General features: G+C 55.4%; 2 protein-coding genes and 1 pseudogene across 3 annotated transcripts; 2 read left to right on the top strand and 1 right to left on the bottom strand.

The window, feature by feature from the left end:
• Window positions 1-555: 555 nt before the first annotated feature.
• KHNYN (KH and NYN domain containing) lies at window positions 556-10,964 on the bottom strand. 2 transcript variants are annotated; one of them, XM_055133611.1, is made up of 8 exons: window positions 10,812-10,964; window positions 10,081-10,301; window positions 7,752-8,836; window positions 7,430-7,560; window positions 7,252-7,348; window positions 3,532-3,639; window positions 3,244-3,345; window positions 556-2,590 (listed from the first exon to the last, which is right to left on the bottom strand). In XM_055133611.1, the coding sequence occupies exons 2-8, from the start codon at window positions 10,279-10,281 to the stop codon at window positions 2,344-2,346; spliced, it is 1,971 nt and encodes a 656-aa protein (XP_054989586.1). In that variant the 5' UTR covers window positions 10,282-10,301; window positions 10,812-10,964; the 3' UTR covers window positions 556-2,343. The 2 variants fall into 2 exon arrangements, with proteins under 2 accessions (XP_054989586.1, XP_004609486.1); XM_004609429.2 differs by lacking the exon at window positions 10,812-10,964 and having other exon boundaries at window positions 10,081-10,788.
• On the top strand, window positions 4,071-4,161 carry LOC129403890 (U6 spliceosomal RNA; annotated as a pseudogene).
• A 55-nt stretch (window positions 10,965-11,019) lies between the features above and the next one.
• CBLN3 (cerebellin 3 precursor) lies at window positions 11,020-13,089 on the top strand. The gene is made up of 3 exons (XM_004609663.2): window positions 11,020-11,939; window positions 12,167-12,286; window positions 12,671-13,089. Exons 1-3 carry the CDS (start codon window positions 11,664-11,666, stop codon window positions 12,866-12,868), a joined length of 594 nt encoding a protein of 197 aa, XP_004609720.1. The 5' UTR covers window positions 11,020-11,663; the 3' UTR covers window positions 12,869-13,089.
• Window positions 13,090-16,575: the final 3,486 nt, after the last annotated feature.

A 16,575-nucleotide genomic window follows, 5' to 3' on the forward strand; every position in this document is an offset into this window, starting at 1 on the left:
TGAAGTTCTGATGGAAGCCAAGACTGGGAGGTGAGGGAGGGATGTCCTGTGGCCACCCTGCATCCTTGCTCACCCAGGGCCACCAGGAGAAGACAGACAGGTGGTAGGTCCTGGTGACTCTGTCCACCAGGGTCCAACATCCCAGGGCACAACAAGCTTCTGACCTACTGTGTACCTACCAGCCTCGAGAGCAAAAGCAGCAAGGAATGGGTCAGAACCTACAAACTTCCCCGTCAGGGGAAAAATATCCCGTGTTCTTCTTCCGGGGCCCTCTTCCCACTTGTCTATCCCGCTTTCTGCCCCCAACGTGACCAGAAGTGGTTCTCTTAGCGCCCCCACCCCTCAATTTGGACTGAGAGCCGAGCAAGCTACGGAGAGTATCCCGCCCACTCGGCAGAGCCTGGCAAGCTACCCGTGGCATATTCGATATGCCAAAAACAGTTAACAAGTCTCACAACAGAGACGTTATTGGTGCCCGCTCGAGCTAATCAATGAGCAACAGGGTGACAGTGATACAGTGGTATGTATTTCCTTCCGGGGTGGGGTGATTCTGAATCCATCCTTTCCTTGACTGGCCTGTCCCCAGCCCAAGCTCAGTCTGGCCCACTGTGGAGCCACCAGTGAGAAGGCCCCTCTGCTCCTGCTTGCCGTGCCAGCGGCTGGACCGAGGAGTTGGAGCAACCATGTCTGACTGCCCGTGCTACTGAGGGCTCAGCCGTCAAGGCCTGCAGAGGGTGAAGCACCCCAGCACCTGGCTCAGTTCATCTCACTCCCTCAGGGCTCAGCCTCTGGAAGTGAGCTGGCTGTGGGCTTACTATCAGGGAGTGACAGCCCCAAAGACAGAAGTCAAAGCACACTAGGGGCTATGTACAACGAAGGGCTTCCAATACTGCCGGTGACTCGGGTGTGCGCTAGGCACTAACAAGTTCCCCGACGGACGACACAGTTCTCCATGCAGATGAGGGACCTGCAGGAGTCAGAGCACAGGCAGTGTCCTGAGGTGACAGCCTGGTGGTCAGCCAGCCAATGACTTGTATACGCCTGAGTTTTTATTTTTCTAGATAACTGGCTCGTTGCGGTACAACCTCTCTCAACCGTCCCATCCCCATTCACACACATGCACACACACAACAGAAGAGGGCCTCACTTTATGCATCAGCGGAGTTCAGTGGAGGAAACGCGAGGGTTAGGTCACACTGGCATCGTCACCACAGAGCACGGCCTTGCAGGTTTGACGGGGGCTCAGCACGCACTCCAGCAAGCGCATCTAAGTGGGGACTTTCGGACCCTTAATCTGTAAACACGCATGAGTGCAACAGGAAAGCTGCCGTTCGGAAGAACCCTGAGAGTATTTTGGTAATGCAAACAGTCACCCCTAACTGACTATTTCATAAATGTGGATCTGGTCGGGGGAGAGGGTGGGGGGGCCCAAAGGGCCGCAGCCATGACAGGGCATGTTAAACTGAGGATTCTACTGAGGATATATGCAGCCATGATAGGGCATGTTATAGTGAGGATGCAGCGTGAAGTTCTCAGCACAGGCCCTGGAGACTGGGTCTCCCTGGCTCCCTGGAAGAAAGGATTGGGCTCGGGAGCCTGTGCAGCTACAGAGAGACACACCTGAGACTGGTCCAAGTACCTCTCCTCCAAGGATCTTCCCTCCTGGCTCCTGTTTCCCCTCCAGATGGGTGAATATGCCCCTGATCTGAATGCAGAAGTAAAGGCCAAGCTGTTCAGTCAAGGTCCCAGACAGGAGGTAGAGCGAACACCAGAGGCCAAGTACTCTGTCTTCTCCACCGGCACCAGCGACCCCAGGCCTGGGATACCAGCCTTACAGCACCCAAGCCTTCCCATCCTGTCCTGCTCCCAGGACCCTGGCTAATAAGCCTGGGAAGCAGCCGAGGAAAGGGTCAACTCCCCCTCACCTGTCCATTCTCCACTGCCCACCTCGCCTCCATCCCGCTCAGCCAGGGGAACAGCCAGTCCCAATCCCCAGCAGTCTGGCCTGCTGCTACAGTTCCAGCGCCACCCACCCCCAAACCCCCAAAACCCTGTGCAGAGGCAAGGTGGGGAATTAATGCTGAGCAGCGCCTCCTGAGAGGAGGGAGAAGTCCACAGCAGGTCCCTTTAAGGAGCCCCTGACGCCAGGGCCCCAGGCTTGGGCACCCCACACACGTGCATGCTCCTGTGCAGTGTGGGGGAGGTGCCTTCAGGACCACTGCCCCAGAGCCAGGACAGGGCAGGGTGCTTATCAGGGACTGGAGCGCCCCCCCTCAGGCAAAGCACCAAGTCAGGGCCAGTGTGGGTCTGAGCAGCCCGGGGCAGACCAGGCGCGGGCGGCGCTCAGAAGTTCAGACTGAGCAGTGCCTCGGAGAGCTGGTTGATGTCCCGGGAGTAGGGCTCCCGCTGCAGGACAAAGTCCACCTTGTGATCTTGGCCCGAAAACACCTCGAGCAGTTGCCTCCGAAGCCGCTCCGTCTCCCGGTTCTTCCGGATGCCGCTGACTTTTTCCTCTTCTTTCCCCGGCCGCTGCGGGCCAGGTTCTGGGAGGCCCCTGGCCGGATTCTGAGCTTTAGAGGACTGCGGTGTCCTGGGAAGAAGCAGGGAGAGCGAGAGAAGCCAATGAGCATCCGGAGAGTGCTAGAAGGCAGCAATCATGCCGTACCCCACAATAACCACTGGGTGGCAGTGTCAACCCGTTGCTAAAGGGGAAAGGCCAAGGTCCGCAGGAAGAAAGAGGGTCAGTGTCAACTGATCTGGTTCTAGTCTAATCAATGAATCAGGGATGCAGCAGGGAGTGTCCCGCCAACAACAGGCTGTAGGTGAAAGTAACCACCATCGCTATGATTCCATCCCACAGACTGACGAGGGCAAACAGGAGCCACTCCCTGAGCCACCAGCAGGCTCTGTTAGGACTTGCTGGGCAGCAGTTAAAGATCAAGCCCAAGGCAACTGAACGTGGGGAATGAAGCTGACCCGGGCTGGTCACCCTTTCCCCAAGCCTCCAAGTCCCAAGCAGGGCTCCTGGGGAGAGAGAGCCAGGACAGGGTGCTGCCTAAGTGCTGGAACTATAGTACCATAGGTAGGTGTTTGCTTTGCACACAGCCGACCCGGGTTCAACCTCCAGCATCCCATATGGTCTCCCGAGCACCACCCAGAGTAATTCCTGTGTGCAGAGCCAGGAGTAAGCCCTGAGTATCGCTGGGTGAGCCCCTCCCCGCAAGGAAAGGGCTGGGCCATTACCTGACTGGCTTCTTCAGAAAATCCTCCAGTGTGGGGCCGTTTCGCCCTAACGGGTCATCCGGGACCATGAAGAGATTGCCCACAAAGGTGAAGGGCAGCAAACTAGAGGGCATAGAGAATGTGAGGTCACGAATGGGGCCACCGCCCTCCTCCCAGGCCACCAACACCACCATCATCAGTTGCCATGGCTACCATCCCTCAGGGTCATGTCAACTCCCTTCCCAGGGTCCTGGAGCCCATAGCAGGGCAGAGCTGGGTTTGGATAAGGATGGGCAAGGCCTCCCTCACCGCTCTCTGATGATGGCCATCCACTTGTCAGACTCCTCCGCCAGGTCCCGGAACTGGTCATTGGAGACAATGATGCCGTCCGTCTCTTCAGCCAGCTTCACCATGAACCTGTCTCAAACCCATGGCAGCCATACTAGGATGTGCGAGACCCCAACCCCAGAGAGTGCTGATGGAGACTGGGAGTTGAGGGGGAGGCGGCGGGGGGCGGGAGACGGGGGGCAAGGCGGGCAACTCCTGGATGCCACCAGGTGAGTGACTGGATTCCGATGTCACAGGTGAGAGGACAAAGATGAAACCCACATGTCTCCCACATCATCCCCTCATTCACCACCCTGCTCCGCCTAATGCTTCAAAACCTGTCTACAAAAGAGGAAGATCTAGCTCTGGCTCTGTCCTCTCCCCCCACCCCCGCGCCACCAGTCACAAATCTACTATGTTCTTCCTTCAAAAAAAGCCTGGAGCGATAGCACAGCAGGTAGTGTTTGCCTTGCACGCGCCCAACCTGGGTTCGAATCCCATCATCCCATATGGTCCCCTGTGTGCTCACTTCAGCAGCACATATACTAAAATTGGAACAATACAGAGATTAGCATGGCCCCTGCACAAATTCGTGAAGCATCCCATATGGTCCCCAAGCACCGCCAAGGGTAATTCCTGAGTGCAGAGCACCAGGAGTAACCCTTGTGCATCGCCAGGTGTGACCCAAAGAGGAAAAAAAAAAAAAAAAGAGCCTTCCATGTGGCCCCCTTCCTTTCCACTCCAACCACTGCTACCTTAATTATTCGGATACTGCAACTGCATTGCCTCCTACTAAGGAAGTACCCTGGCCCAGCCATCTACCACTCTTCTGCAAGAGAACTGCTCTCCCCGACACTCTTCCACTCTTGCCCTTTATTGAATCAAGTCCACGTGCCGCAGCCTGGCAGTGGAGACCTTCCTCACCCAGCTTAAGCTATCCTGATGACCTTATTTCCCCCCCCCCCCACCCCCGTAATCCCTAACTCTCCTCAGCTCCCGCCAAAATCAATAATCAGCTGACACCATTGTCCAAACAGGCCCTGCACTTTCTGGCTGCCACATTCCTCAAACTGTTCCTTGAGCTGCATGTGGCTGCCACACCCCCGGTGGGCAAAGTCACCAGGAAAGCTTATGAAAGGAATGTCTGGGCCCCACTTTGATCATTCTGATTCCACAAGACAGGGCAAGGGCTCATGAAGCAGTTGAGCGTTTTTTTTTAAAGAGATTTAGAAATTAAGAGACCCACCCTAGCCTATGTCCCACTCAGTCACCCACCAAGACTCTGATGAATATCTCTCTTCCTACAACACCCCAGTCAGAAGTGGAGGCTCCCTTCCTCTGAGTTCCTGAAGTGCTTGATGTACATGTTCTTTCGCTCATTTAAGTAAATACCCAGGTTCTCCCTGATTTCCAGCATTCCTGCTTCTGCTCAGACATCCAAAGCAGGTAGCCGGCATGCGCAAGCCAGCAAGGTATCTGGTGTCAGAGGGAACTGGTACTCAGCATTAGGTATGCCAGGTTCTGTGTGGGAAACAAACTGAGGCAGTTGTGTGTGTGTGTGTGTGTGTGTGTTTTAATGTATCCAAAAGGCTTTTTTTTTTTTTTTTTGCTTTTTGGGTCACACCGGGCAATGCACAGGGGTTACTCCTGGCTCTGCACTCAGGAATTACTCCTGGCGGTGCTCAGGGGACCATATGGGATGCTGGGAATAGAACCCAGGTCGGCCGCGTGCAAGGCAAACACCCTACCCACTGTGCTATTGCTCCAGCCCCAAAAGGCATTTTTAGGTTGAGCATGTTTTACGGCTATCACATGCTATTCTGCAGTGTTCACTCGACCTGTGCTGACTCATTAAGTGAAACTATGTGAAAGTTCAAACTCTGGGCTGTCTGCTTATCAGGGTCTACATAACCACACAGGCACATGCTTCGAATGTGCACGACAGGAGCCAGAGATAGGACTCTTAAGGGTTGAGGACAGGGCTTGCTTGTGGGAGACATCTCTTACACAGAACCAGAGTGTGATCCCAAGCACAGAGCCAGGAGTATCCCCCAAGCACCAATGGGTGGGGCTCCAAAAATTAATAAATAAACAAAATAAACAAATTCACTACAACTAACTCGATCTTTAGTTCCAACCGGTGTCAGTGCTGGTGTGGAAACAAGGTTCCATCATAACCTGAAATCTAGATAGAAAACAAAATACTGGGGCTGGAGTGATAGCACAGCAAGTAGGGCATTTGCTTTGCACGCGGCCGACCCAGGTTCAATTCCCAGCATCCCATATGGTCCCCTGAGCACCGCCAGGAGTAATTCCTGAGTGCAGAGCCAGGAGTAACCCCTGTGCATTGCCCGGTGTGACCCCCCACCACACACCCAAAAAAAAGAAAACAAAATATTATGTGTGTGGGGGCGGGGATGAACTGCCTTTAGGTAGAATACCCTTTACTTCTTGAAGAATAAGGTATCTGAAAAGACAAAATATATCATCACTGTGGTTTGGAGATGTTACCTGGTGCCTGCTTGAGCAAATCGATGAACAACAGGATGACAGTGCTATAGTGCTACAGTGGTTTGGAAACTAATCTTTTTATTTAGGACTGAAATCCTAGTGAAGAATCAAGAGTTGTAAAATTGGTGGGGTGGCACGGGGTCAGGGGGAAATATACCTTGAAAAGCTGCTAATTTCCACTCCATGTGTGCACCCCTTCGAGGGGATAAGGGGACGGGCCTTCACTGAAACCATCTGGCAACTCTAAGTTCTCATTTTCCCCGCTGCCATTTAGCCACCTTCGCCAAGAGAATTCATCACTCTGACCTTCAGTCTCTGCGTCTGTCTTCTGCAGTAACTAATGGGACCCAGGAAAGTGAAGCAACGCCACCACCCTCTTGCCTAGCACCCCTGTGAGGCAGGTACATCCCTCACCTCCTTTTGATATTCACCAGGAGGGTGAATGAAAGGAAAAAAAGCTTCTGGAACTGAGAAGTCACTAAGAGAAGACCCAGGGACAGAGCCAATAAGTCAGTGCACCCTAGGGCTCAAAGACCTAAATTCTCAATCCAGGGACCTTTCTACAGTATCACATGTTGTGCGGTCCTATTGCGCATGAATTATGTCTCTTCATCTGATTTTTATTTGTTTGTGGGCCACATCCAACGGTGTTCAGAACTTACTCCTGGCTCTGTGCCTCTGTGCTCAAGGACCACTCCAAGGAACCATATGGGGTGCTAGGGATCAAATTCAGGTCAGTCCTATGTAAGGCAAATGCCCTACTCACCTCTCTCTCTCTCTCTCTCTCTCTCTCTCTCTCTCTCTCTCTCTCTCTCTCTCTCTCTCTCTAACTTATTTTAAACATTTACTTTGGTTTCCCCAGAATGTAGGGGCAATTTCTCTATACATTTGGACAGACTGTAAGAAGGCACTTGTCAGCTTATTGTGTCATCGGTTCTCCATCTTTCCGCTAAACCGGTATTGTCTAGACAGTAAAGCCCTATATAAATACGAGGCATCCTTTTATTTGATGAATGACTAATGGACAAACAGTTGCCTCCAGTCTGTCTCATCTGGCCCACAGGGCAGGTTTAGCTGCTCCATCACACAGGCCTCTGAATGAGGGACGGGAAGGGAGGGGCCGCTGGCTCTCCCCTCAGCCCTGCCAGGTGGAGGAGAATGCCAAGGTGGGGGAGAGAGGCAGGTAGGTACCTGTCATCATAGGAGGAGATCCTCTTGCCTTCCACGACCCGGGAGGGAGTGAGAGAGAGCAGGCTGAGGGAGTACAGCTTTTGCAGAAAGTGTCCCTCTGGGGAAAGGGAGAAACAAGGGTAGGCATGACTTCAGAAGGAAGCAGGGCGGCGGAGGAGAAGGAGGGGGCCCGTCTCACCTCTGACTTTGGAGTCCTTACTGAAGCGCCACTGAGGCACAAACACGGTTATGTCCCGATGGCCCCGGTCCCAGAAGTACTGCACAGCAATGGCGATGCCCCGGCTGGAGAAGTAGTGCTGGAGGCCATGGCTGCAGGGGGGCGCAAGGGGGATGGGTAGGGGGGCGTGTCAGCTGTCTGCCGCACCCCTGAGGTGGGCTGCACAGGGGAGCCCTGGCAGCCTCCTGTCTCCCAGCAAGTGCCCCAGGGTGAACAAAGCCACCCCTCTCCCCCCTCTCCACAGCCCTCTTCCCCCTCCCCCCCAGGACAACCCCGCACTCACACCATGGCCACGTTGCTGCCATCAATGACAATATGGCGGAGGTCTGGCTGGCCGGGCACGTTGGCGAGGCACAGGGTGAAGGGGTTCTGCAGAGCCTCTTGGAAACGCTGAGTGCCGGTCACCAAGTTGCCCCCTCTCGAACCTTTCCAGGACGATCCCCGACCTCGAGGCCCACCCTGCTGCCTGTCTCCCCGGTCCCCTTGGTCCCCTCGGTCCGCAGTGTGCCACGGAGGCTCGGGGGCCGGCAGGGGGCTGGGCACTCTGGGAGGTGCGGCTTTCCCGTTCTGCAGACGCTGGTGGAGGGAGGCTCCCCGGGACTGAGCTGCCCGCAGACAGGGCCCCGGGACACCAGGGGGCTCGGCCTGGACAAAGACCCCTCCCCCCTCCGGAAGTGCCCCCTTCTCCCCCAGGGCCTTCCCTTTCAGGGGCTGTGCCGACTGGGGTCTGCAGCCCGCTTGCCTCCACTGGGTCTCTTCCCAATGCAGCCCCGTCCCGCCTTCCCAGGGACCACTCTGATTCCCACACACCTCCACAGCCCAGCCTTCTCCCCCCGCCTCTCGCTGCCCCGGAGTCCCAGTCTCTAGGGGCTCCCCACCTGCTTCCCAGAGAGCTCTGACCCCCAGCGGCTGAGCACCCAGCACTTCTGGGCTCCCCAGCTCCCAGGAGGGAGAGGCCCGGGGTCCTTGCCCCCGGGATGCCTCGTGAGCCAGGCTCAGCAGTTCCTCCTGGACAGCCAGGGGCAGCTGCAGCAAAGCTTCTCTGTGGACATCGGCCCTTGACTCGATCAGTGCAGAGAAGTCCCTCAGCACCGAAGCACACTGAGGCGTGCCAGGGGGTGGCCCCGGCCAAAGGTCCCAGCTCAACCGCTCCACCAGGCCCTCCACTCGGCTCTGAGCCATGACCACGGCCTCGGTCAGGCCGCTGACGCTCAGTGTTCCAGGCATGCCAGGTATCAGATGGGCAGCCGTGCTCCAGGCCAGACACTCAAGGAAGAAGCCCTGGGCTCCCAGGAAGATGCAGTGCAGTTCCGGGGGGTAGTGGAGTTCGTTCTGCAGCTCTGGACTGCAGAGACCCTTGAGGAATTCCTGGAAAGGGGCAGGAAGAAAGGAAACTACTGGGATCCTTAGTGGCTTGGGACTCCAGCTCCCTACTCGCTGCTTTTCCTGGGGCAAAGCCATCAGGCCCCCCACCCCCACCCCCTGCCTGGAAAGGAAGTAAGAAACTCAATTTCCCTTTTCAACTGGGTGGGGGGTGGGGGGGAGGGGCTGGACTGGAGTCTCCCTGTACTACTTGTTTCTCTTTAAGATACTATTCTAAGCAACTGGTTACAAACCTAATTCTAAGTACACAATAAACCCTTGAGCAACAGGGATGTGGGCGTGGCTGGTTCATATTCCAAGCACAGGTTGCAAGTTCCTGAATTCAACCATCGGTGAAAGAATCTGGTTGAATTCCTGGATAAGAAAGGCCAACTCTAAGGGACTTGCATAGACTCAGAGGTCCTTGGGTCCATTTCCCCTCAAATAGCAAGGGACACTATATTTAAATTGGGGTGGAGAGATGTCAACATTAGATAAACACTCCCATGCAGTGAGGACTGATGCCCAAACCCCCACATTGTTCAGGGGTCTGTGCATGCACTGGGTTGTCTCTTTCCATCCTGATCACCCTCATTTACTGAATGCAGCTCTGCGTTCCTTATCTCGTCCACTATAAACCCAAGGCAGTGGACATTGTTGTTGGCACTGTACAGATAAGAAAATTGAAACCCTGGTCACAAGGAGCACGGGAAGTGGCACTGTCCCAGACTTAAGCCAGAGGAAGTGAGGTGGCTCCACTGCCCACACCCAAATAGTGTCCACACCCTCCAAGGGTACTGAGGGTGAAGGTGATAAGGAACCAGACTCAGAGCCCTGATCTGTGTGTGTGTGTGTGCGCGCGCGCGCATGTGTCTGTGTTTCTGCGTTCCTTCCGGGTCCTTACACGGGAAACGAAACCAAAACTCCAAATACAAAGTCAAGAAGAGATGGGCCGGAGTGATAGCACAGCGGGTAGGGCGTTTGCCTTGCACGCGGCCGACCCGGGTTCAATCCCTGGCATCCCATATGGTCCCCCAAGCACCGCCAGGAGTAATTCCTGAGTGCAGAGCCAGGAGTAACCCCTGAGCATCGCTGGGTGTGACCCAAAAAGCAAAAAAAAAAAAAAAAAAAGTCAAGAAGATCGTTAAAGTTGGGAGGACCACCCCCTCCCCACTCCTCTGCACCCCGCCCTTCTCCACCACAGATTCCAGGAAGGGTCTGAGAGGGGAGGGGCGGGAAGGCGAGTTCACCTTGGCCCTGCGGACGTTCTCCTTGGGCCCCTCCAGCTGCAGCCAGATGTGAGGGTTCTCGGGACAGTCCTTCGGGAGGACGCTCACGCTCACGCGGAAGATGCGCTGCACGGGGGGCCGCTGCTCACGCACCGTGGCCTCGGCCTCCGCAGACACGGCAAAGCGGTCGGGGGTCTCGGGCGCCGCCCCGCAGGTCTGCATGGCTGCGGGGCCGCCGGGGCCTGCAAGGAGGGAAGGCAGCTCGGGGCCCTGCCGTGCGCCCCCACTCACGGCCGCAGCACGGGGCCGGCGCCGGCGATCCACAGGTCCCGGCCCCCCCAGTCGCTGGTGTGGTCAGCAAGCCCGCCGGCCACCCGCATCTCGGCCCGTGTTGGAGGGCTGGCCGGGGGTGGGGGCCTCCGGGCCTGGTCTCGGGGGTCGTCTCTCCGGAACGGCCATCGGGCCTTTAGGAAACGAAACGAAGATCCAGCGCAGAAAGTTGGGGTGGAGCGGGAGGCCCCCGCCCAGCCCGGAGGGGCGGCCCGGAGCGCACGCGCACGCGCATCTCCTCGGCGGACTCTGCCTCCTCCGGGGGCAGGACGGCGTCAGGGGTAATCCCCGCCAGGGTTGGTCCTGGGCCGTGGTCCCACGTCCCGGGACTGCCATTTCCCGGCTCGGGTCCCTCCCCACCCCCGCGCTCTAGCCGCGCGCCCCACCCCGGGACCCCCGCGCGCGCGCACGGGGGCGCCTACCCGGCCTCGGTGCAGCCCGCGGGACGCCCCGCTCGGCTCGGGGCCAGGCGGAGGCACGATCTGGGCGGGGCTGGCGGGTTCCTCGCCCAACAGGACCCCACAAGCCCAACTACGTGAGAGTGCGTGCGTGTCTGTGTATGTTTTGTTGGTTTTTTTTTTTTTTTAAGTCACTTCCTGGCCCGGGACGGGGCGGAGTCGACCGGGCCCCTCCCCAGGCTGCGGGCCCCAGGCGGCCTTGGTAACGCCTCGACGGGGCATGAGGCCTGGGAATAGTGAAAGGGTTTTCAAAGGCCGGATGCAGCCCCTGCGTGGAAGAAATGGAAGACCCAGTAAAGGACAAAAGGGGACACGGTTGGCCCAAACACTTTCTAGCAAAAACGATAGTGAGGGGAAAGAGCAGGGTACCCCCTTTCTTGCAGCACTGCTGAGATACCCCTTTCCTTTAGAAGCGGGGAAGCCGGGGCATCAGTGCTCACAAACACATAGCCAGTTCTTTCTCTGTGCTCCCCAGTTCCAGCCTTCTCCCCACCCCACCCCCACCCCTACCCATCCCCCGCCAGAGGAGCTGCCCTGGGGTTCTGGCTGGAACCCTCCTAGCTAGCTGTCTCATCCCTCCTCTCTCTCTCCCGGAATCCACCTGCTGTCACTGCCCTGCCAAGGAGGCGGGGGCTGTGGTGACCGCAGGTGGCAAGAGGTAGGACAGCTACAAGGCACAGAGCCGTATGGAGAAGGGGACCAGGAGCGAGTGTCTGTGAGCTGCAGGAAGAGGGCTGAGGGGTGGGCAGAGGGGTGTTCAAGTTTGGGGAGAGGAGTCAGAAGAGGGGACCAGACCCCACCCACAGCCACTCAGCGATGCTGGGGCCACAGCAGCCCCGGGGAGCGCCCGCCGCACTGATGCTCCTGGTCCTGGCGGCTGGGTGGGCCCAGGAGGGCACAGAGCCGGTCCTTCTAGAGGGCGAGTGCCTGGTGGTCTGTGAGCCTGGACGAGCTGTGGCTGGGGGGCCAGGGGGGGCAGCCCTGGGAGAGGCACCCCCTGGAAGAGTAGCATTTGCCGCGGTCCGAAGCCACCACCACGAGCCGGCAGGGGATGCTGGCAACGGCACCATCGGGGCCATCTACTTCGACCAGGTAATCCCAGCCCTGCAGGACCTGCACTCGGCCATTCGGGCCCCCCAACTTGAAGGCCGTGTCTCCCCAAGGCCGCCTGCTGGCCTTTGGCCCCACTGCCTGATCCCCTCCCACACTCGGCCTACACCCCTCCCTCCAGTCCTCCAGTCCCGGCTTGCTTGCCCCTCTTCTTCCCCTTCCTCTCAGTCCCCTTCCTGAACCCCCATCAGCAGGCTCTGCTCCCCCAGGTCCTGGTGAACGAGGGCGGCGGCTTTGACCGAAACTCGGGCTCCTTCGTGGCCCCTGTCCGGGGTGTCTACAGCTTCCGTTTCCACGTAGTGAAGGTGTACAACCGCCAGACTGTCCAGGTGACGGTGCCCTGTCCCCCTCTCAGTCGGGAAAGGAGGGCTTGTGGTTCAGTGGGGGAGCGCCTTGCATGCATGAGCACCTGGGCTCAATCCCCAGCACCATGTAGCCGGGAAAGAGGAAGGGATCTGAGACTTGCCCAGCACGCCTGGGTCCTGTGAGGGGACAGTGCCTCTCTTGGTCTATGTTTTGGGTAACGAGGAGGAAAAGGGCTCACCTAGCAGAGTCTGGGGTGTGTCGCACCCGCCACCCCAACCCTCCCAGCAGAGTCCCTTGCACCCCTGAATCCCTAAGTGTCCACCCAGGGCTGGAAGGAAAAGGGAAGCCTTGGAGGAAGTGCCTCAGGCACAGGCGGGGCACGGTGCTGACTGGGCTCCCATCCCCAGGTGAGCCTGATGCTGAACACCTGGCCCGTCATCTCAGCCTTCGCCAACGACCCCGATGTGACCCGGGAGGCAGCCACCAGCTCCGTCCTCCTCCCCCTGGACCCCGGGGACCGAGTGTCCCTGCGCCTGCGGCGGGGAAATCTTCTGGGGGGCTGGAAATACTCCAGCTTCTCTGGCTTCCTCATCTTCCCCCTCTGAAGGCTCCGGCCCATCCAGGACAGAAATCAAGACCCTGACCTCCGCCTTCTGCCCTCTCCCGCCCCAGAAGCAGGATCTTTGGGACAGGAGAGGGTCTCCCCCCAGCTGCCTGTGTTCCACTGCCTTGCATGGGACCCTGTGCCAAGTGCCCACGATGAAGAGGAGAGCTGTGGCAGGATCTGGTCCTGCTTCACCCCACCTCTACATATCACACACACACACACACACACACACACACACACACACACACACACACACACACACACACACACACACACACACCACTTCGCTCCCAGCCTCCATTTCTTTGTACCTATAGCCCTGGGGTGGGGCAGGGTGGGATGTATGGCTTTGCAGGGTCTGCTTCTCCAGCTCCCTCCCCACCCCCCCAGCTTTCTGTGCAGTGCTATTTGGGGACAGGTGGCACAGGTGAGCCTGATGGGGCCCCCCCACCGTTGCCCAGATGGACCAGCCTCAGCGGACCCGGCAGGCCCCTTCCAGCGAGGAGTGCCAGCGTCAGGATCTCTGCCAGCAGATCCCTGAGCTGGAACAGCACCACAGGGGTGTGGCAGGAGGCCCAGCCACCGGCAGACATCCCACAGAGCTCCATGAAGATGCTGGCGGGCTGGGGTGGGGGTGGGGAGTGGGAAGGAGGCTGGCACCCAGCCTGAGCAGGGGCTACAATTTCAGGTGTTTGGAGCACCTGGCTGGCAGGAAGCTTGGGTGTTCATCTGTGCCAGGTCCCAGATGGATACTAGCGTTCACCTGCTTGCCCGTGACATGAGGTGTACGTGTGCGCGCTCTGGCCAAGGACAGGTGAACTGAACTTAGTTCGGAGGATGGAAGGTCCCATGTGGGCAAGTATAACTCTCCACTCATGCAACACGGCCGCCTAGCACTGCTCTGTTTTCTAAGCTTTAACCTTCCCGCCCTAATATCCACTTCCTCCCCACTCTCTTATCTTCACTATACCTCTTCCAGACCACCCCTCAACCTCTCCTCTCTTTCCTGATTTGTACCATCTTATTTGCTGTTAAACTCCCGATTCCTTTGAATTCCCTCCATCATCCCCCAGCCAGTAGTATTGTAGCACTGTCATCTCGTTGTTCATCGATTTGCTTGAGTGGCCACCAGTAATGTCTCCATTGTGAGATTTGTTACTATTTTTGGCATATCAAATACGCCACGGGTAGCTTTCCAGGCTCTACCATGCTGGTGGGATATTCTCGGTAGCTTGCCGGGCTCTCCGAGAAGGACGGAGGAATTGAACCTGGGTCGGCCGCATGCAAGGCAAACGCCCTACCCACTATGCTATCGCTCCAGCCTACCCTCAGCCAGTATTGTAAATTTTTTTGTCTCTTTCTCCCCACCTCCTGACCTCCCTCCCCCACATCTGTCTGTCTCAACTCCTTCACTGTCCCCATAAACCAGCATGGATAAATCTATTAATAAAGTAATTAGACAATGATGATCAATGAGGCACTAGATCATTGAAGAAAGATGCCATTACAGTTGGATCAGAGGTTACAATACACGCAGGTAGGTTGTAGAGAAGAAAAATGTAAAATATATATTAGAGTGAAATTTTCAAACATAGGTTTGAAACAGGAGAGATAGTATAGAATTAAGGTGCTTTCTTTGTATGCAGCTGACCATGGTTTGATGTCCCTGTATCATGTATGGTCCCCCAAGCACCACCAGGGGACACTCTTGGGCACAGAGCCAGGAATAGCCCCTGAACACTGCCAGGTGTGGACGCAATAAAAAACAGATTTGAATTCAGTAGGAAATACCTATGTTAAATTTGTGGTTTTCAAAAGAATTTAACTTTTTCAAACATTATTAAATAAGGTAAAATAAACAGCATCAAGAAAAATCTGATATGCATTCTTAGGACTGGATCTTTGTCTCAAATATTATTCATCTTTAAAAGGATTCCAGTTTCCCTGGAGAAGAATAGTGCCAAGTCTTGGGGCCGGAGCGATAGCACAGCGGGTAGGGCGTTTTTGCCTTGCACACGGCCAACCTGGGTTCGATCCCCGGCACCCCATATGGTCCCCCAAGCACCGCCAGGAGTAATTCCTGAGTGCAAAGCCAGGAGTAACCCCTGAGCATCGCTGGGTGTGACCCAAAAAGAAAAAAAAAAAAGAATAGTGCCAAGTCTTAATAAGTCAAGACCTAAAACATGGGTTGATGACAAAAAGCAAGGATGCTTTGGGGGCTGGAGAGATAGTACAGCGGGCATTTGCATGGCAAGCGGCCAATCTGAGTTCGATCCCAGGCACCAAGCTCACAAGTAATGCCTGAGCAAGGACTAAAACCTAAGCATCACTGGATGGGCCAAAAATAAAAGGCAAGGATTCTTTTTAAAGTGGATAAAGACAAAACTGAAGTGAATTAATTTTAGAACTGTCTACCTAATATGCTGTGACAATTTAAACATCAAAAGGAAAAGACAGTTAATGGAGCAAAGTAAATATTTTTAAATTCCCAGTGAATGATACTCAGAAAGGAAAGTGTCACTATAAATTGTGCAGATAAAGGGGGGTAACATACTAAGTGTAGAAGAGTAAATTCTAAAGGATATATTAATTTTGATAAGTTTTTTTTATCTGTTTAATTAGGGAGGGGTAGATGCTGAGGCTGTGAGTAATTCTAGAAAACACTGGAACTGTACCAAGAGTGAAACATACTGGGCACTATCTGCTGATATAGTGCAATTAGGTGAAAGAGAGTCTAAGAGTGTGTTACAAGATGATGAATCAACCAAATGAATCCAATAGACAACAGCTCACTGATCAAACTTGATCCTCATCTCTTGGGAAAGAGAGCCTCAATACAGCCTTCCTAGATATACTGAGATCACAGTAATAGAAAAATCCAAAGTAATGTCTTAAAAATTGTTTGGTTTGTTGTTGTAAGATCAGGGATGGAACCCAGGGCTTCATGCATATCAGGCAGGCACTGTCCCACTCAACCACATTCCCAACCCCTAGAAGATAGATTATTTATATTTTTTTGGTTTTGGTTTTGGTTTTGGTTTTTCTTTTTTGGGTCACACCCGTCAATGCACAGGGGCTATTCCTGGCTCTGCTCTTAGGAATTACTCCTGGCAGTGCTCAGGGGACCATATGGGATGCTGGGAATCGAACCCCGGTTGGCCGCATGCAAGGAAAATGCCCTACCTGCTGTGCTATTGCGCCAAACCCTGAGAAGATTATTTCTAAGTTTTATAGAAGGATCTGCAAATAGAATTCTTTTTGCAGAGATTGACCACAGAGATAGCAAGGGCCAAGGCTCTTACCATGCATGCAGCTAACCATAGTTTGATCCCAGGCACCATTTGGTCCCCCAAACAGCACCAGTAATGACCCCCCCCCCATCACAGTGAGGAGCAGCCCCTGAGCACTTCTGTGGGCCCCAAATTAAGAGTCCTGAGATAATTGGCACTTTTTTTGGGGGGGGTAGGTGTTTTGTTTGGGGGCCACACCCAATAATATTCGGTGCTTATTCTCAACTCTGTTCTCAGGGATGAACACCTGCTGTGCTCAGGGGACTATATGTGGTACCAGGGATCAAGCCAGGACTGGGTGTGTTTGAAGCTAGTGCCTGGCTGGCCATATGCTCTCTCCAGTCCACAGTGGCATTCTAAGATCATCAGAACCCTTTTCTCTTCTTGCTTGCTTGCCATCGTCATGTTACATGAC

The sequence above is a fragment of the Sorex araneus genome, chromosome 3, assembly GCF_027595985.1.
Source record: "Sorex araneus isolate mSorAra2 chromosome 3, mSorAra2.pri, whole genome shotgun sequence".
Lineage (NCBI taxonomy): Eukaryota > Metazoa > Chordata > Mammalia > Eulipotyphla > Soricidae > Sorex > Sorex araneus.